At 52.4% G+C, this 19611-nt stretch overlaps 9 protein-coding genes across 9 annotated transcripts; 7 read left to right on the top strand and 2 right to left on the bottom strand.

Moving 5' to 3' along the window:
- Positions 1-30: 30 nt before the first annotated feature.
- BDW74DRAFT_175576 (SDR family NAD(P)-dependent oxidoreductase) lies at positions 31-1121 on the bottom strand (the record flags this gene model as incomplete). The annotated part of the gene is made up of 5 exons (XM_073728368.1): positions 31-39; positions 114-289; positions 355-776; positions 827-980; positions 1052-1121. 5 exons carry the CDS (start codon positions 1119-1121, stop codon positions 31-33), a joined length of 831 nt encoding a protein of 276 aa, XP_073586520.1.
- Positions 1122-1494: 373 nt separating this feature from the next.
- Positions 1495-3349, top strand: BDW74DRAFT_166430 (uncharacterized protein; the record flags this gene model as incomplete). Its single annotated transcript, XM_073726557.1, has 5 exons — positions 1495-1846; positions 1911-2211; positions 2268-2497; positions 2561-2908; positions 2964-3349. 5 exons carry the CDS (start codon positions 1495-1497, stop codon positions 3347-3349), a joined length of 1617 nt encoding a protein of 538 aa, XP_073586519.1.
- A 217-nt stretch (positions 3350-3566) lies between these two features.
- Positions 3567-4944, top strand: BDW74DRAFT_166429 (amidohydrolase family protein; the record flags this gene model as incomplete). The annotated part of the gene is made up of 3 exons (XM_073726556.1): positions 3567-3787; positions 3838-3945; positions 3999-4944. The coding sequence occupies 3 exons, from the start codon at positions 3567-3569 to the stop codon at positions 4942-4944; spliced, it is 1275 nt and encodes a 424-aa protein (XP_073586518.1).
- Positions 4945-5052: 108 nt separating this feature from the next.
- Positions 5053-7240, bottom strand: BDW74DRAFT_112718 (uncharacterized protein). The gene is made up of 6 exons (XM_073721823.1): positions 6805-7240; positions 6698-6747; positions 5984-6648; positions 5726-5922; positions 5457-5669; positions 5053-5396 (listed from the first exon to the last, which is right to left on the bottom strand). The coding sequence occupies exons 1-6, from the start codon at positions 6987-6989 to the stop codon at positions 5162-5164; spliced, it is 1545 nt and encodes a 514-aa protein (XP_073586517.1). The 5' UTR covers positions 6990-7240; the 3' UTR covers positions 5053-5161.
- Positions 7241-7758: 518 nt separating this feature from the next.
- On the top strand, positions 7759-9099 carry BDW74DRAFT_175573 (uncharacterized protein; the record flags this gene model as incomplete). Its single annotated transcript, XM_073728367.1, has 4 exons — positions 7759-7891; positions 7943-8028; positions 8079-8861; positions 8923-9099. 4 exons carry the CDS (start codon positions 7759-7761, stop codon positions 9097-9099), a joined length of 1179 nt encoding a protein of 392 aa, XP_073586516.1.
- Positions 9100-9598: 499 nt separating this feature from the next.
- Positions 9599-11229, top strand: BDW74DRAFT_112644 (uncharacterized protein). The gene has a single exon (XM_073721819.1). It carries the CDS (start codon positions 9892-9894, stop codon positions 11080-11082), a length of 1191 nt encoding a protein of 396 aa, XP_073586515.1. The 5' UTR covers positions 9599-9891; the 3' UTR covers positions 11083-11229.
- Positions 10559-13568, top strand: BDW74DRAFT_112674 (uncharacterized protein). Its single transcript, XM_073721822.1, has 2 exons — positions 10559-11177; positions 11228-13568. The coding sequence occupies exons 1-2, from the start codon at positions 11110-11112 to the stop codon at positions 13371-13373; spliced, it is 2214 nt and encodes a 737-aa protein (XP_073586514.1). The 5' UTR covers positions 10559-11109; the 3' UTR covers positions 13374-13568.
- On the top strand, positions 13569-16832 carry BDW74DRAFT_112646 (ankyrin repeat-containing domain protein). Its single transcript, XM_073721820.1, has 2 exons — positions 13569-15232; positions 15286-16832. Exons 1-2 carry the CDS (start codon positions 13764-13766, stop codon positions 16433-16435), a joined length of 2619 nt encoding a protein of 872 aa, XP_073586513.1. The 5' UTR covers positions 13569-13763; the 3' UTR covers positions 16436-16832.
- BDW74DRAFT_112647 (bifunctional metallophosphatase/5'-nucleotidase) lies at positions 16833-19169 on the top strand. The gene is made up of 2 exons (XM_073721821.1): positions 16833-17349; positions 17396-19169. Exons 1-2 carry the CDS (start codon positions 17229-17231, stop codon positions 19066-19068), a joined length of 1794 nt encoding a protein of 597 aa, XP_073586512.1. The 5' UTR covers positions 16833-17228; the 3' UTR covers positions 19069-19169.
- The last annotated feature ends 442 nt before the right edge of the window (positions 19170-19611 follow it).

Below are 19611 nucleotides of genomic sequence, written 5' to 3'. Positions count from 1 at the left end.
TCCTGCCAACCAAGACGTTTGCTTTCAGCCTCAATGTCTCTAGTTACAGCTCAATCAGAATTCGAAGTTACTCCCTTCAGAATCAATAAACGCCCACCCTCGTTTCTAATTACCTTGCCATCCATAAATGCCCCTGCCTTGCTGATTAACCACAGCGCACATCCAACCATGTCCTCTTCACTCCCTGCACGCTTTGCCGGCGTCTCTTCTGCTAGGCGTAAATTGGACGTGCCATCGTTCGGTGTCATGGCTGACGGCACGATGCCGGGGGATAGAGCGTTGACTCGAACTGTACATCATAATCAGTCCGCAGGATTCATCGTTCATAGACCCCAGGCCTGACATAGTACTCACTGTAAAAGTCCGCAAACTCCGCCGCCATGATCCGAACCAAGTGGTCGACTGCTGCCTTTGATGTCTGGTATATTGGTACAAACTGGTGGTTGTGCACACTTGCTGGGCTACTGAAGAGAACGACACAGCCTCTTCCCTCTCCCTTTGCTGCTGCGCTGCCAAGCAGTGTAATCAGTCCAGCCGTTAGATAGTAGGGTGCCAGGACGTTGACTCGGAACGTCTTCTCCCAACATCCATATGGAGCGGAGAGTGTAGCTTCTTCTAGCCTTTTCAGACCATCCCCCGGGGTGTATGTGATTTCGTTCATATATCGTATACCTGCACAGTGCAATATTGCATCCAAACATGTCGATGGAAGAGTGGACTTGATTTTTCCGGTGATGATCTTGATCCCATCCTCGCTAGATAGATCACCTTGGATTCTGCTATCATTAGCCTTGTACCGTGATCAATAAATTCTGTCTACACCTACACGATAATCTCTGTTGCCATGCCATTGGGCCTAGATACTATCTTCTCCAGTAAAGCCCTTGTTTCATGGAGCCCGGCATCATTGACGTCTATCAGAATTGTATGGGCGCCGTTGACGGCACAGCCCTTGGCTAGCATTCGGCCAATGCCAGAACCTGAACATCGTACCTTTAGTATATCAACCTCGACCTATTTGTAAGGATAGATAACGGATTTTATACTATACCTGCGCCAGTGATTGTAACCCATAGTCCTGCCACATCGAAGAGGTTATTGACGCGTAGATGGTCAGCCATATCTTTCCCACTGTAAGAATGTCAGACCTTGCAACAAGTGAGCGTAGCCGAGCCAGAATTTGATTTGATCATTCTGTATACTCAGCAGACCTAACGTTGAACCGCCTTGATAGGCCTATTTCCTTATCGCATATCTCCGATGTCGTGCATAAAAGCCACGCGTTCCGCCGATGACATGAGCGTACTCGGCTTTCTGCGTTGGAGTAGCCGATAGAGAAAATTGCTCTCTTATCTAAACCACTTCCATGGCGAGCCTATCGTTGTGCTCGACCTCGGATATAACGGTGATAGTCAAGAGCGACACGAGAGCAATGGATGTGTTTGAGCAGGTGAATCGTGGTTTGGTTTAAGGACAACCGCCAAGTCATTCATGATGGGCATCCTCGTCGCACTTGGCCTTATAACGGCAGTGAGCTCATTGTTCTGTCTCGTGTACGTCCACCTCTTCTACGTCGACTTCCCGAAGATCAAAGGTATTTCTGAGATCCCAGGCGGATCCCTCCTGGCCGGCCATCTCTATGAGCTGGGTAAAGACCATGCAACAACGGCGCAAATATGGGCAGAGAAGTACAACTGGCCAGTCTTTCAGTTGAGAATGGGCTACAGGCGCGCTATCATCCTGAACTCGTTTGAGGCGGCTCGGGAGTGGATGGTCAAGAATCAGTCGGCTACGATTGATCGGCCGTGGTTCTATACGTTTCATGGGATTGTGTCGAAGACGTCCGGTCAGTGAGATTGTACAATCTCCATATAATATTTGATCAAACTCGGCTAATGTTAGTAATACAGCTGCCACGATCGGCACAAATCCGTGGGACGAGAGGACGAAGAAGCAAAGACGCGTCGTCGGGTCATTTACGACAGGACCCATGATCCAGAGGTCGCGCAATATGTTGGATATCGAGACTGCTGCAGTCATCTCTAATCTCTATTACGATGGTGATAACGGAACAAAATATATCATTCCGCATGTATACCTCAAACGTCTCGCTCTGAATCTGATGATGCAATTCTGCTATGGCACCCGCTTTGCTTCCGTACAGGATCCGCTGCTGCTTCAGATTCTATCTGATGCGCAGCAGATTGCTAGGTAAATGACCACTACACGGTCCTACGAAAGATAGCGTCGGCTAATGAACAGTGCAGCTTCCGATCAACCAACTCAAATCCCCAAGATTTCATCCCTTACCTGAGGTACTTCGGCAAACGCGACCGGACAACTACAGCCCTGAAAGTGCGTGCCCGTCGGGATACATGGCTCGCCCGCATGCTCGATAACATCCGCAACGCGACCGACAAAGAGAAGGTGCGTCCAGCGGATAAGAAGTGCGTTGCTGAGATGCTGCTGGAAAACAACCAGGACGGGCTGACACAACGTACGTCTACCCCTACCCCTTTATATTGCGACCCAAGCCAGCAGTGAATGCTGATCGTAATAGTTGACGTCAAAACCATCCTTGGTGGTCTAATGTCCGGCGGATTCGAAACGATTTTCTCAACGGCCATTATAACGCTCGGCATGCTTTCGTCGTCTGCGGGGCAGAATATCCAGCAAAAGGCGTATGATGATATTACGAGCGTGTATGGATCACCGGAGACGGCGTTTGGGCTGTGCTTGGTGGAGGAAAAGTCTCCATTTATAGGGGCCTTGGTCAAGGAGGCCCTACGTTTCTATTCGCCGATTAAGCTTCTCCCGGCACGTCAGGTGTATAGGGACTTTGAGTATGAGGGTGCTTTGATCCCGAAGGGGCTTTTGGTGTATGTCAATGCGCAGGCGGCGAACTTTGGTGAGCAAGCCATCCGGTCACCGATTTCGCGGGACTAGCTAATATGAGACTATAGATAAAGCTTTATACGGCGCAGACGCAGATGCATTCAAGCCCGAACGGTGGCTGGACACTTCGACCAATATCCCGCCGCCCTATCATTTCGCCTACGGCGCCGGTGGACGGCAGTGTACGGCGGTTAATTTCTCGAATAGGGTGTTATATGCCATGTTTGCTCGTCTTATCCTTTCTTTCAAGGTTGCTGAGAGTAAGGAGATGCCTTGCAATACTCAATATATTAACTACAAGGAGAGTCCGGCTGCGAGCACGGCTATTCCGGCGGAGTTCAAGGTGAAGCTGGTGGCTAGAGATAAAGAGGTCTTGGAGAGCTGCTTAGGGAAAGCTCAAGAAGGCCTTGGGGACTTTGCCACCGGGAAAAATGGGGAGGTCCTGGTTCGATAGACAGATTTGGAGTAAGGACCGGGCTTGAGTTGGAGATCGGAGATGCGCGAGGAATGTAAACAAGATAGCGTTGATATCCGGACCTGAATCCCGAGACATCGCCATCTATGTAAACGGCATCTATAATGCCCGTATCCGTAGTTTTGTGAGGCGCATACGAGATGAAATCTGGCCTTTCTGGGGATTGCACATATCACACTACTTCCAACTGGCCATTATGAGACAGTTTACTCTCCATACCTCGTCCCTGTTTGACCCAAAACTCAAACGAGTTCGGTCCAACATATCGATCACCGTAGATTCGGATACTGGTCTAATCGTGCGAGTATATGAGCGCGAAAATGATATCGTCCGAGAAGGCGACATTGATCTACGCGGGAAATACGTGATGCCCGGTCTGGTTGACGCGCACACCCATGTCTTCTTACATTCATACGAGTAACGGTTTCCTAAAAACTGAGAAACTATTGGGATGCTAATTGGTCCAGTGAGGCCGGAGCCCTAGTTCAAAAGCGAGACGAAAGTATCCCTGAACGCCTGATCCGCGGCGTCAATCACTGCCGCATCGCATTGCTGGCAGGATACACAACATATCGGTACCAGCCTTCCTATCCCCAACCACGCAATCCCTATCTAACTTCCAGTCCAGAGACCTCGGCTCAGAAGGCATGCAATCCTTCGACACAAACCTACGCGACGCCATCGCACGAGGCCTAACCCCGGGCCCCAGACTCTTCGTCTCCACAAAAGTCCTAGCCAGCACAGGCTCCTTCGAACCACGCACGGAGAATCTAGCTGGCGGCCACTGTCTGCCCGCTGGCACGGACGCAGTCGACGGCGTCGAAGCATGCCGCACAGCAGTCCGCCGACGCATCGCCGAGGGCGCCGACATAATCAAGTTCTTCGCGGACTACCGGCGGCGCATCATGCGGTGTCCGCCCGCGCAGCAGCATCCGTATATCCCCTCTGTCCTGCATCCGCCGAAGAATCCGAACCCGGATTATATGGTTTTTAGCGCAGAGGAGATGGGCGTTATTGTGGCCGAGGCGCGCATGGCGGGGGCGCCGGTGGCGGCGCATGCTTGTACGCTTGATGGTGCGAAGGCTGTAGTTCGGGCGGGTGTGAATACGCTTGAGCATGCTTATTTCTTGGATGAGGAGGTTATGGAAGAGATGGTTGAGCGGGGGGTGGTTTATGTTCCTACGCTTGCTGTGGCGGAGAGATTGCATTCGCATCGGTTTGGTGAGATTCTATCTCAGGTCAAACGCGCTGTTGATGCTAGTGTGAGGGTCGCCTGCGGTGGGGACACGGGGACGTATCCACATGGCGAGAATGTGCGGGAGCTGGAATTGTTGGTTGAGGCGGGGATTCCGGTGCTTGATGTGCTGGAGGCGTGTACGGTTGGCGGGTGGGAGGCGTGTGGGGGAGATCTGTGTGGGCGGCGTTTTGGGTGGTTTGAGGAGGGGGCACAGGCGGATGTTATTGCGCTTGAGGGGGATCCGGAAGTGGATGTTAGAGCTCTTAGGAGGGTGAGTTTTGTGATGAAGGATGCAGGGGTTTGGAAGATGGATGGGGTAGCCAAGGGAATAGTTTAGGAATTCATCTGGGCGTGTCGAGGGAGTTACTGGGGTATGTTGCGGTATGTCGGACGAAGATCAGCACTGTTTGCCATTTTCATATTGAGGGATCATTAATCTGCTTCTGTAGCAAGGAAAGTGGACGTAACCTGGAATAACAAACCATATATATCCGCGTCCTCTAGCCCTCGGTCATAACCACCACTACCGTATATCTCTCTTGCAACAAGAAGGTCTAGGTCTTGCTTGGAGTAACAACACCCTCCTCCCCATGCTCGTTCTCACGCTCAACAGCCCGTAACTTGCGACGACGCTGGATCAACGTATCCACATACCGCACAATAGCGAGCACGAGACCAGCAGCAAGCACGCTGATCGCAACACTGAAGCCACGGCGGTAGAGGGGCTTATCGTCAGAGCGGAATATCTGCGCTCCATAGATACCAGCGATGTTGGCTCCCATAATGACTCTAATCAAGTAATACATATTAGCTTATATCGCGATGTAGACAGAATGGGTAAACTCTTACCCAGCCATAGCAAGCGCTCGCTGCTCGGAGTCATGGCACGTAAGCGACAGCCACGCAATGTTCAGCGGGTGAGAGAATGTCCCGAAAATCTGCGTCCAGACAACCCCGAAGTACCGAACGCCGCGAAGGTCTACGTCAGTGAAAGTCCGGTTGAATATGTAGCCGAGTAAATGGCAGAAGAAGCCGACGATGACGGTTTCGCCGCGGCGGTTGCTATGGAGGGATAGTCAGAGATGTGGGAGGCGAGGAGGTGATCGAGGCGAACTCACTAGTGATCAGACACATAGCTAAATGCGAAAGATACTGGCACCTGTAACCACAAACCGACGGATGCCATGGCGTTACTGACGAGGCTGCCAAAGCCGAAGCTGGTAACGATCGAGGGAGCGTAGGTGTCGAAGGCGCGCTGCGGACCGTTGTTGCAGAGGGTGATGAAGAAGTGGATCCAAATGCGCCAGTTCGTGAACTACAGAAACAACATTAGCGACACCTAGAAATGGGAATGCAGACACCGATGTGGAACTTGCAGCTCTCTTAAACGCACTCGCTCCAATCTTCTTCTTCTTCTTCCCCTTCATCGGATCATCGAGAAGCACCCTCGTCTGGAGGATATGCAGCTCCCGCTCCGTAAACCGCGGCAACTTCGGCAAGAACGTACTGTGCGGGTTCTTAAACGAGTCAAGCAAAAAGAACCCAAAGATAAAACCACTGAGGACGGTGAAACCGCCCATAAGTGCAAACAGCCAGAACCAACCGGGCTTTCCGCCAACACCGCGCATATGCAGGATACCGTACGCAAGCAACTTGGCGCTCGCCTGCCCGATCTGGTTGCCGAAGTAGAAGATCATCACGCGCTTGGCTGTCTCGGTGCGGGTATACCACGTGGACAGGGTCCAGAGACCACCGGGGATAAATCCGGACTCGGTGATGCCGAGCAGGAAACGAGTTGCAATGAACGCGCCATACCCGTGTTGGAAGGCTTGGAAGGTACTCACGATTCCAAAGAGGAAGAGTTGCAGTGTCAGCCATTTGCCAGGTCCAACGCGGTAGAGTATCATGTTCGATGGGATCTCGGTTAGCACAATTCCAAGCGAGAGCATTTGCTGTCCGACGTTGAACTGGTCTTGATTGATGCCGACGTCTTCCATGAAGTTGTCAGTTATGGCGTTCGCCATGTTGCCGCGGTCAAGTTCTGGGTGGTTTGTTAGCTGGTGCACTAGAGGTATTGAGGGTGAGCTTACGGAGACAGAAGAAGCCCAGGGTTAGAATCGGCATGATCATCAGGTCCAGCCTGGCGAGAGGCGTTATTAATTCTGGGAGGGCATTGTCGGTGTCTTTGCATACTTACTTGCGCTTCGCCTTTTTCTCCTCTTCCAAAGTCCAATCCACCACGTACTCGTGAGCGTTGTCTGCATCCCTGTGGTGGATGTCAGGGCTGGTGCTGGTGAGCTTGCCCATAATTCTGGATGACCGGTTTGCTGATGCAAATGACCAACCGTGAACTCCCGACCCAACACCCGGATATGCGCCCATTTTATCCCCAGGCTCTCGGTCGCAATGCTCGCCCACGCTGACGAGCAGAGTAATGACGTGCTCGCACAAAAGAAGCAAAACTCTGGGCGGGATCCTTGGCCACAGGCGCCAAGCAGGGAAGGCATGGCGGAATGGCGAGATTCGTGGATACGAGCTGTGGCTTGCTCGGAACCACTGGGCGCCCGGTCCGCCATTCGACCAAGCTTCGCCATAGCGCCGGGTGATGGCGACATCGGGTTCTTTGAGAGATATCGGGAAAGATTAGGAGAGGGGGTGGGCGAAGAAGGTTTGGTGTAGCGAGGTCGTGGGGGTTCGCGTTCCGCTCGGGGTCGAGAGGTGCTTAGAGCCATGTTTGACAAAGAGAATCCTACGCAGTTCGGTGATTTAGGTTCACTGCAAGTCATGCACTTCTGTCTCTGCGTGGGGTCCCTCGTACCAGGGCCTTATCATCTGCCCTGGCTTTCGGGCATGGCGATCTACGCCGCTTGGATGGCGTTTGGGTCTAGATATGGCGAGGCCATCTTGGGGGACGGCAAGCAAAGCTAGGACAAAGGAGAGCGGTGGTGCCATTGTCACTTTGCCTTTGCCCAGAGCCTTGTGCAGCTGGATCCTGGCGAATACTGCGGGAGGCTGCTTGGCGGATTGTGCCAGCTGACGCGGTGCCAAAAACAACGCCTCTGAAGCAGAACGCAGCCGGGTATATTGTCTTCGTTAAGGAACGATATGAGGGTCTGTAATCATGCGGCTTTAGGTGTCCATCGCTGCCGAAATGGGAATCGAACTCGACGTGCAGGGACTCGATAGCGAGAGGACTTTCCATCCCGGGGAGGCCGTGGCCGGATCGGTATTGCTGAGACTGGACCGTTCAACCGTTATCTCAGGAATCACGGTTTGCATTGAAGGTCTTGCTTGTCCGGTTAATTTTGATAGTACCTAGCTTATATCCTCTCCAGGCTCGGTGAGCACGTCGCTCGTCGAAAAGGGTTCGCCATTCGTTCTGGGGAATGATGTGCCGGCAGTTGCAGAGGAGAATCATCAGGTTCGGCTCACTGATTGCGACACTTCTGATGGGTTAACCGCTTGTCGTAGCTCTTTTCCACTTCCGAAATCGTCTTCCCTCCACCGGGCATACCGGAGCTCTCGAGAGAATATACGCTACCGAAGGCTGAATATACTTTTCCATTCAGCATCAGCTTTCCCCGAGTGGTCGACTCCTCAGGGCTCCCACTGCCACCGTCATTCAGTGTTCACTCGGAAAAGCACCGTGCAGCAGCGGACATCATGTATGAGCTATCGGTAGAGCTTACGCGCCCAGGCCGATTGCGGAGGCGCATCTCAGTCTATCGGCAACTCCAGTTCCGTCCGTCAAACACAGGTTCCCAGTTGTCGCCATCTGGAAGCTCAGAATTCCACGTCGGGCAGGCTGCCCTTCACGTTGATGCGTCGACCAGGTATCCTGCAGATATTGGATTCCCGGTCTTGATACTAGAGGGCACATTATGTTCTCCACCAGTCGCTTATGCAGCGACGAAGCTCCCCTTATCGTTGCGTATTCGACGTCTTCCTGTACATACGGAATATATCATCCCAGTGAAAATGCGGAGTATAACCCTCACTTTGCGAAGCAAGACCACCATCAAGGCCGGGACACATCATGCCTCTTGGGTCTCATCCCAAAACCTTCTCAGTCTTGATGGGTTGGATGAAGATTGCCGATGTTATCCCGGTGTCGAAAGCTTTACTGACCTGAGTCCTCAACTGCTCGATGACGCTGTTGTTCCGGAAGATGTCCCAGGTTTCAAGCTCGGCATAGTGGAACAGAAATACTCGCTCGACGTGGAGGGTGGGTTCGCATTGGGCGACGCGAGAAAGGTAAGCTTAGAGGTAGCCGGCTGCGTAATGAAGATGATGCTTATTTGTGTTTCTTATACAGGAGATCAGATTCGCTATCGACTTGGAGGTTCCGTCTGGACCTCGTACCGAGGTAGGCGAACATTCTTCTGTTCGTGTCGTTGGCAGGCCTGGATTTCTCTCCCCGTCGTGGTTCGATGGCATCAGAGAGGGCGCTGGCAGAGAACCATTGCCATGTTACTCGCCTAGCATGATTTGAGCGGCACGTTGGTGCTTTGATCAATCCTATCTCTTATCTTCAGGTAGTAATATGACGTCGGGAGATATCCTAAATTTGGATGGTGCAGTTTGTGGGCTATTGAAGGTGCGGTGGCTGCACAGCAAGCGGAATCTGGCAAATATATGTTTTGGTATCTAATAAGGCGTGATGGACGGGCCTGGTGCTGGCAAAGAAAGAGTTCAACCCATTATACTCGTAAATCGAGCATGCGATACGATTTGACGCTTTAGAGCGATCAAGTATTGGTTTACCGCATTGATTGACGACGGCGATCAAGAAGGAGCCTGAGAGACATCGCGAAATTGCACCATGTGACTGTTATCTCGCCAAGTAGCACCAGCCACGCTCACATGATGGGGCGGTGCCACACCTTTCAGCAGCATGAGGTGTTGCTTTTGCGTCGGAAGTTCCCCGCGTCCCAGCGCTCTTTCCAATGTTTACTTTCCATTCCCCTCGAACACCTTTTGCTTTCCGTCTTCCTTCAACGATATAAAAGCACCCGACCGAGGGAAACGTTGCTCTGAGTGAGTGCGAACTGAGTGATCATTATTTCTGACACCAAATGAGGCTATGTTGTCCATCCTGTTCGATGATTCGATACTGTACGATGTAGCCGCGGAGAGTGGCTGTGAGGGGTCAGCCCAGCGCATCAACGCAGCCTTGTCGTAGCAAACTTGACATATAACGCCTGTCGCTGCCTCCAATTGTCTGTGAGCATCCTCATGTCATACATCCGGAGCCTAGAGCCACACTTCCGACTGTACGGAACAAATGGCTGACCCTCTGTCCATCGCAGCAAGCATAGCAGGTCTGATCGCACTGACCGAAGAGCTGTTCCAAATCATCTGCAAATTTAGCCGCGAAGCCAAGGACGCCAGAAAGGACATATCCTCTCTCTCCTCCGAAATCCGAAGCCTATCCGTTCTTCTCTATGATCTTTCGCTGCTCGCTCGATCCTTCGAAGACGATCGGTTGGATACATTCTTCCGGCTTCACCATGTCAACGCCTGCCGCCAGACTGTGCAGGATGCGAAAACAAGGTTGCAGAAGGTTGCTGCTGGAATGAGCGGTCGAAGGTCCCGGGCCATCGTCACGCGTCTGAAATGGCCGTATACAAGCGAGGACGTGACGAAATTGGTGGAGGAGATCGGGCGACACAAGGAAACCATGACGCTCGCACTCTCAGCAGATTCGATGAAAACCATGGTGAAAGTGCTATCCAAGCAGCAGGAGCTTGCCGGTAGTATCGAACAGCTTCACAACATCCAAACCCGGATTGTGGTGGATAAGTACAGACAGGATGTTTTAGACTTTTTCATGCGCTATAATCCCCAACCGAATTTGAAAACGAACCTCCAACTCCGGCACCCACTGACAGGATTATGGTTGACGGACGGGGATGAGTTTCAGACATGGCTTCACACCCCAAATGGCAGGCTCTGGTTGAGTGGCATCCCTGGAGCTGGTAAAACAGTGCTAGCCGGATTGATGATCGAAGAATGCCTCAAGAAGACTCTTCACGGCTGCAGGGCCTGCTGCTTCTTCTTCTGTGATTACCAGGAGCCCCAAACCCGTGACCCGATTGACATTTTGAGTTCCCTAACTTCTCAACTCGCGAGGCAGAGTGATGATGCCTTCGAAATACTTGCAGCGTATTACGCGACTCTACACCTTCAGAAGGGGCTTACCAGCACACCGGAATTGGCCTGCCTCCTGGACACGTTAACTGACATGTCTGCGGTCTTTGACCAGGTTCTGATAGTTGTCGATGGCCTAGACGAATGTGGCCCCGAGTCCTCGGTGACTGAAGATCTTTTCTCACTGGTGCACGGTGCACCGACCATCTCATTAGCGCTGCTTAGCCGTCCATTTCATGACATTCGTCTTATACTCCAGGAAACCTTCAATCACATAGAGATTGCCGCACAAAGCGGCGATATACAGCTTTACGTGCGGCCCTAACTAAGAGACAGAATCTAACGGCGTAAGATGTTTATCCGCCGGGAGAGCCTGGAAGGCGAGATAGTACAAGCATTAATCTCCGGGGCGCAAGGAATGTAGGCTTCCCACTTTCAATTGCATACCGTCGATTGATACCGTTCGACAGGTTCCGCTGGGTCAGCTGTCAATTGGACCATCTCTCTAAGCTACACATCGATGGAGAAATAAAAGAGGCTCTGGGAAAGTTGCCCCCAACCTTGAATGCAACTTATGAACGAATCCTGCGCGACACTCCTCCGGCTTCCGTGCATATCATGCAAATGACGCTCAGACTTGTAGCTGCTGCCAGACCCCAACTTACAGTCGCTCAACTATGTGACGCGCTCTCGCTCAGAGATGGTAAAAAGTACATAGATGATGATGATCGCCTCAATGAGGAAATAGTACTCAGGGTCTGCGGAAGTCTCCTTCGAAAATCGAACCACAAGCAGTCTTTTGAGTTTGCCCACTTCACCGTGAGGGAATTCCTCGAATCTTCCTCGCTGCTGCAGTCATCGCTCGCGCTATACTATTTACACCCGGATGACCCTTGGTTTCTTACTCAATTTTGCCTCCGCTTTCTCTGTCTTGATAGCTTCAGGCAGCCATTTTTGTCACCTCGAGATGTTCTCGATGGTATCAAGAACGTGCGCGCCGAGCATCCATTTTACGACTGCGCAACTTGGATGTGGCCACCGATGTTTCGATCCGGCTGCGATCGTTTGAAATCAACCCAGGATCATCAGTCGCCGGAAGGTTACGATGCTCGCCCGAGGATCTTCGAGACCTTTTCGCTTGCCGAACAATTATTTCATCCTGATAGAAATCCAGAGTTCCTTCTGTGGTGTGCTAATTATACTCTTCTTTTCCGGGTGCGAAATCATTTCAGCGGCAATTCTGGGGACTTGGATATGGTCATTAAGCTTTTCCATGGCGACTTTCAACCTTTACACATGGCCAGTATACTGGCGCTGAAGTATCTCATTGACCCCTACATTTCTCAGGATCCTAATGCCTTCATGGTTAAAAATACCTTTCCTTCTCCTGCACAGTGCGTCCTTCTCGGTACTCCTACGCTTCTGCATCATGCCCCAGCCCACCTACCCGATGAAGATGCCGAAAAGCACACCCCGGAACTGCTTCAGCTCTTTTGCGACGAGTGGATGGGTCCCTCTACATCACCTAACATTTGGGTTGACATCTTGAAAGCACTTAACGAAGTTCTCTCTAAGGCACAACTTCAGGTTACGTTTGCCACAATGACGTACTCAATCTTGGACCTTCTCTGCCACCGATGCCGCGAAGACCCCGTCAACCTAGCTCAACACTTTCTATATTTTCTATTCCCTGGTATCAAAGTCCACCACCGCTCGCTTCAGTATCTACGGCGGGCATTTGCGGATAACTTCCGACGCTACGAGAATTGGGGTGTTGAGGCGGAGTTGTCAAAAGTGCTCGATGAGATCCATGAGAAATCCAAAGCAATTCAGTGGGACGATGATACTATATCGCTTCTGCGTGACCAGCTGGATGACATCCGAATCATATGTCACCTACCTGTGGACCAGGAATCACCCACCAAGGGTCTTGACCTTGGCGACAAAGAATACGACTTGGGACTGACCACGTCTGTGAAATATGAGAATATATCACGGCTTCGTGAACTCTCCTCGGACCCCAGACTAAAGACGTATTATCAGAGGTACACGCTTGGTGGGTCTTTATTGCACGTCGCCGCTGCCCATGACTCCTTTCGAGCACTTCAGTACCTTCTCAGCCTTGGGCTGGACCACGAGCAGCCGGATAACCGTGGAAAGCGCCCCCTGCATCTCGCAGGACCGCAGTGCATACATCTTCTCATCAGCCTTGGCGCCTCAGATAGTGTACCAGACCACGAGGGTAACACCGTTTGGCACCTTGCAGCGGAGGGCTATGGTGGGGGTCTAGGTGCCCTGCTGGATTTTGGCGACACATTGCCAATCGGAAGTCGTTTGGCCGATATCAATAACGCGGGATATACACCCATGGCGCTTGCCATCTCAAAAACGAATCTTGAAAATGTTCTTGTATTATTACCGCATTGCCACAGTCCTGCATGCTTCGTCGGACCACTAAATCCGTACGCTGCAGCGCTCCAGGCCGGGATGCCTGAAGTCATGGAGCGACTCATTGCAATCAACACTCCTCTAGAAGAGGGCGTACCCCCCCATACATTACGTTACTCCTGGGTCTTCTGCAAAGTGTATACGTTTGTTAAAAACGCTTTCTCCTGATGCGCGCAGCATACGGCATGGAGGTATACTCCCTATCGAGAGTCTCTTTCGACAGCTCCCTAAATTTCGCGGTCGCCTCGAGCAAGAGCTCTTAGTTGAGCTCCTCCCCTCGACAGACTCTCATAAAGTGGAATGTTTTGAGTACTTTTGCTCGTATGTCATTCCGAGAATTGGCTTGGACAAGGATCAGGACACAAGTGGTGACCCTCAGGACAATCAGAAAGACGGCGCCGTCCGTGTCTTTGCTGCTTCGCTAGAGGCGGTGTTCTCTTTTTTCTTGACTATGGTATTCTCTAGTCTTACGAGGAACGTCATCAGCAACCAGCTTTTCAGCCACTGCTCGACGTGTTGCTGGACTGTACCGGCAACGAGAATTTGGCCTGGGATACTATGATCGCCCTTGATTTGATTGTCCTTCGCATTTTGAAGGCGTCTGACCGTAAAAGTAACATCACAGCCCATTCATTGGCTTTAGTCTGCGTCGCCGCCTATACAGCGTGGGACAATGTTTTGAGTGAACTACTCAGTGCTGGTGTCAATATCCGAGGGCACGTCAAGGGGCAGTCGGCTCTCGAGTTTGTCTGTCAAGCAGGTAGCCAATGCTCACTTTTGGGATTCGAACTACTCCTTTCGAGGATCAACATTGAAGATTTGACGAGACAAAATCCCCGCTCAGACCCCAGTCTGATCCATCGTCTCGCCACCAACGATGTACCGGGCAAGGTGAAGAAGCTGACGATGCTTTTGGAGAAAGGCCTGGACCCCAACGTTTGCCATGATGATGACCTCACGCCGGCGGTTGTTCAGCATGTCTGGGAATCTTCCCTTCCGACCGTTAACGTTCTACTGGAGTCCGGCGCCGATCCGGAGCTATCCTGCGCCGATGAGCTGAATGTAATGCTGACCATGGTATGGATGGATGACTTCTGTGGGCTCCGCGCCTTACGCGAGACATGCTCCGACATAAATTGGCACAGAACGCTCTCCCTGCATCCGGGCTTTTGTGGTGGTAGGTTTTCGAAACTTGTTCAAGAACGGGAGGTTCCACGTTGTAATGCACTACATCTCGCCGTGGCTCACGACTCGAGAATCTGTCTCAAGTACTTGGTTGACGAGGGGCTGTTAACCGACATCAATGCAAAGACGGACCTTGGGTATACCTGTGCGCACTTGGCAGCTGGTCATGAGAAAGGGCAGAAGATCCTGAAGTATCTCACTTCCAAATCATGCGATGTTAATGCATTGAGCGATATACAGGAGACGCCACTTGACATTGCAATCCAATGCGATGCCTCGCAGGAGGTCATCGACTGTCTCTTAGAACTGGGCGCGAAACCTGGTGGCGCGACAGAAGCAACAATCCTACAAGAGGATGATGGGGACGAGATGAGACTGTTAGGACTCCTCGAGGATGGCTCCTTGCTCCAACTCTTCGATAAACGGCTTATTACGACCCAGAGACTACGTCTTTTGGGCAAGGCGATAGAAAACGGTGATTTTCCAACATGCGTACGCCTGCATGCTCAGGGATGTCCGCTCGCTGTCGCCCTACCGGAACATGACACTCTGCCCATAATCCTGGCTATATATTATACGCAACCCTCAATAGTGCGGTGGCTACTGAACAACGGCGGCGGCGCATGGATAGTCAGTATGGAGGGCGAAGCTCCTGTTCAGTACGCTTTGAGGGCTCCAAAATGGATTGAAGTGCTCCCAACGTTGATATCGCATTACCGGGAGTTCTGGCCCGAATGGTTAGCTGGGGATTGGCCCGCTCTCAACGCAGCGATAACAAGGGACAACATAGATGGGTTAAAGGAGTTACTGCGATTTATCGACCAGTTATCGCATGGTCCTAGGTACACGTCCTCCGATTCTTTGCGCTATGTAATCCTTGCTGACTATGTTGTAGGGGCAAGGGCTCGATGTGCCCGAGCGCGGCAGACATAATCAACGCATGCGATCCCCTTCCAGCCCTCCATGAGGCAGTATCCAAAAACAATATCGAGGCCTTGCAATTACTGCTGGACCACGGCGCTGATATCAACATCAGAGACAATGAGGGCCTAACTCCTCTGCACAAGGCAGTCGAGCTCAAGGCATACGAAACCATGCGATATCTGCTCCGGCATGGCTCTAAGTGGAACATCTCTGCCACAAGTCCTGGCTTGTCACCTGGCACGCCTTTGGACTATGCTCTCGCTGTCGACGATCTGGAAAGTGTACGCCTTATTCTAGATCACGTCCCAAATGGCCCCTTGGACCGGGCCAGCGTCTCCTGCTTGAATTTCGTGAGATCCGGCGAGGCCCTGGTGCTCTTACTCGACAAGAATTTTTCCTTTCCTTTGAATGTCGAAGACAAACAAACTTTTTTTGCAGCGTCCTTGCTGAAACCCTACGTGCGAAACTATATTTTCCAAAGTCATCTTATTCCGGAACTTGGAATCGATCAATACGAGATTCCCGTGCACTGCCACTTCGACGCTATCCACCATATCCCGCGCATGCTCCGTGTGCTCGGGAAGCGCCGAATGCGAACTATGTTCCCCACCGAGTCCCATGGGCGCGACAGCCTCCTCTGTCTTGCGTCTGCACGAGGACTCGTTGAACCCTGCCGGGCTATACTGTTAATGGACGCTGACCTCGATTATGAGGGACACCAGATTGGATCAGCGCTTATGGTTGCATGCGCAAGTGGCCAGATCGAGGCTGTCAAATTCCTCGTCCGGGCGGGCGCCAAAATGGGGTACTTTAGTACTCGAGACAACCAGTGGAAGTCAGCGGTCTCTTGTGCCGAGTCCTACCCGGTCATTCAACAGTGGCTTCTGGTCGACCGGTATCTTGACCAACGGAGGCTTACCTCTGGACCTCATCCGGACTCGCCTCGGGACATACAGCCGTGGAGCTGCGGGGCGCATGCTGAGCTCCCGTGTGTTGGGCATCGGCAGATCTGGGGTAAAGAATCGTCCGTTGATTATGCTTTCCGTCTTGCTGCCATTCGGCGCTCGTTTCGCGGTAAGGTTGTTTATTATCCGGTGCGATTTGGTGGAGGAGATGGGTAGGTTGATGCCCGTGCTCTTGAATTCCAACCGTTGCGGTACGTTCGACTCGTCGCGAAACGCCACGCTGGTGGGATTCCCCGATCTCATGCGTTTGGATTGCATCAAGGAACGACCACTTCCAACACCATCTGGCCTAATCCATCTAGCTGTATAAATAGGAGCAATTCGTCGCTAGTCGCCAGAGGCTTCCCCAGGTCCCGATGGAGGACCCCAACAAAGGTCTGTACCAACAGTCCAATGGACCGTCTCAAAGCGCAGTTTGAAGGTCAATACAGCTGCCAACTCCCTTGTCTGCAAAGATCTCTACCGGTGTGCCTGACCCCAATCGAGGCTCGTCTCTCTTTGAACTAATCCCGTGTCGTACGGTCCTTGGTTGAGGCAGATAAGGACCGGAGTAGGGACTGTCTACCGCGAGACTGCGGGGATCTCCGCTGGATAAATGATCAGGAGATATGGGCATAGATTAATGAACTATCGGGGATAACAGGACTCCAAACCTTGGAAGAGTCTTATCTGCCCTTGCATCCAGTTCCTGCATGAGCAACACACCCTGATTGGCAGACAAGGCCAATGTGCCAAGCTCCTGCCAAGCCGAACAAAGCGTCGGGTTGCATTCGGGGTCCTCCGCCCTGGTTGGGGTAGCCAATGGCCTTCCCCACGTGTATCACAGCCAAGCCTGGATCCCGGTGGTGGCTGGCGTATATTAGACCCGCCGATCCCCCTCTTTCGCTCATCGCGGACGACTTGCCTCCTCCAAACATTGTTTAGCTAGCTGAAGGGTCTCTTGCCAACTATGAAGTCCTCACTATCACTGGCCGCCCTTGCGCTGGCTGGAACGGTTGTCGCCGACGACTACCTCTACAGCAAACGTTTGACGAAGCGGTTTGTTGATGTTGACGGCAACTACAACGTTTGTGCGTAATTCCTGGTAGTCATGAAACTTAAGCTGACCAGTAATAGCCTTCTTCCACGTCAACGACGTCCACGCACATCTCGACCAATACGCGTCGTCGGGAACAACTTGCGAGGACCCCGAGGAGGGCTGCTACGGTGGATATGCGCGTATCAAGACCAAGGTCGACGAACTTCGCGATGAATACCCGGACAATCTGTGGCTCAATGCCGGCGACGAGTTTCAAGGAACGCTCTTCTACTCGTACTACGGAGGTGAAAAGATCGCCGAGACGATCAACGATCTCGGATTCGACGCCATGACGCTGGGAAACCACGAGTGGGATGGCGGCGACGAAGCTCTCGGCGAGTTTTTGCTCAACCTGACTTTCCCCATCGTGTCTTGCAACGTCAAGAGCGAGGTCAGGTCACTCAATGAGACCATCAAGAACTACGTTATCTTCGATGAGCACGAAATCGCCGTCATTGGCGCCACGACTACGACGACACCCGGGATTTCCAGCGTCGGCAATACGACTACCTTCCTTGACCCTATTGAAGAAATCCAGAAGGCCGTCTGGGAAATCCGGAACGAGACCGACGTCAACCGTATCGTCGTCCTCTCCCATCTCGGCTACGATGTAGACCAGGAGCTTGCAGCGCAAACCGAAGGCCTCAGCCTGATTATTGGCGGCCACACACATACTCTCCTCGGCGACATGGAAGACGCCCAGGGTAAGTACCCGACCATTGTCAAGGATCTGAGAGGCCACGAAATCTTCATCGTGACAGCGTACCGCTGGGGTGAGTATCTCGGTGCTATCGACCTAACCTTCGACGACGAAGGCCACGCGCTCGCGTACCACGGTGCCCCAATCCACATGGACAACAGCACCGCGCTCGACACAGAACTCGACGCCAAGATCCAGGGGTGGGCTGAAGCCTTCGCCGGGTTTGCCGCCGAAGTCCTCGGCGAGACGGATGCCGAGCTCGATCAGACAACCTGCCAGGACGGCGACTGTCTGCTCGGCCAAGTCATGTCCGACGCAATGCTCGAGTACCGCCTCAACCAAACCGAGGGGATGGACGAGCGCCCAGACCTTGCACTCATCAACGCCGGCGGCGTGCGCGCTACAATTGACGCAGGCGAAATCACCCGCGGCGAGGTCCTAACCGCCTTTCCCTTCGGCAATGCCATAGTCGAGCTGGAGTATTCCGGCTCTGACCTGCGGAAGATCTTGGAAGGCGCTGTCTCCTACGTCAACCAGTTCAACGAGGCCGAGATCTCGTCGTGGTTCCAGGTTTCTCGTGGTGTGAGGATCGAGTTTAACCCTGACAATGACGCTGGGAGTCGTCTTGTGAATGTTACCATCAACGACGAGGAGATAGAGGATGAGCGTGACTATCGTGTTGTTACGCTTGACTTCCTCGCTGGCGGTGGTGATAATATCTTTGTTGCGACGGATGATTTTATCTCGCTTGATACGCAGGATGAGGTGCTGACGCAGTATATCGAGGCGCGCACGCCATTAAGCCCCGAGCTGGAGGAGAGAGTTGTGAAGAGTGATGGGCAGGCTGCTAGTGGTGGTGGTGGTGGTGATGGTGAGGGTAGCAGTGAGGAGGGGTCTGGCGCTGAGGGTGACAGCACGGATGAGGATACGCCTCCTGATGCTGCGGGCATGCTGGCTGTGCCTATCTGGACTGCTGTTGTTGCTGTCGTTGGTGTTGTGATGATGATGTAGATGCTTGAACGTAGACGAAAGAAAATCTAATGGCTATCAATCCAGATCTGTTACCTCGCCTCCCCCGTATTCTCACTTATTTTCCTGTTCCTTCCTGGGTGTTACATCTACTGATTAGTCCATTTCGCCGGGTGAATATTGAGGGGTGGTTTAGATAGCGGCTGGGGTCGACGTACATCCCACCCATTCAACAAACCTCGAAATGGCTCAGACATCAACAGATAGGAAGTACCCTTGCTGCATCGGCTCCATGTGCGTCAACCCTACGATGTTTGAACAGTGCTGCCTAGTTTTCGGCTCGCAAGATCCTGCCGATTTGCCCACTGCATGGATCGGCTGCAATATCCGAGATCTATCGAGCACTCGGTATGGCAGTGCTTGTCATTCCGAGCTGCAGGTATTCGGGCACTGGCAATTGCCGTTCACTCCAGATGTCATCTATACCTACGTAGCTCAAAATTTGTCTCTTATCATCTGGCCCTCGTCCCCTGTTCCCTTCAAGAAGCACCTTCTCAGCTCCCACGTGCAAAATCTCTTTCTTGC

This window comes from Aspergillus multicolor (genome assembly GCF_047715735.1).
Source record: "Aspergillus multicolor strain CBS 133.54 unplaced genomic scaffold BDW74scaffold_5, whole genome shotgun sequence".
NCBI lineage: Eukaryota > Fungi > Ascomycota > Eurotiomycetes > Eurotiales > Aspergillaceae > Aspergillus > Aspergillus multicolor.
The sequence above is the reverse complement of the archived record's forward strand: the minus strand, read 5'-3'. Positions and strand labels throughout refer to the sequence as shown.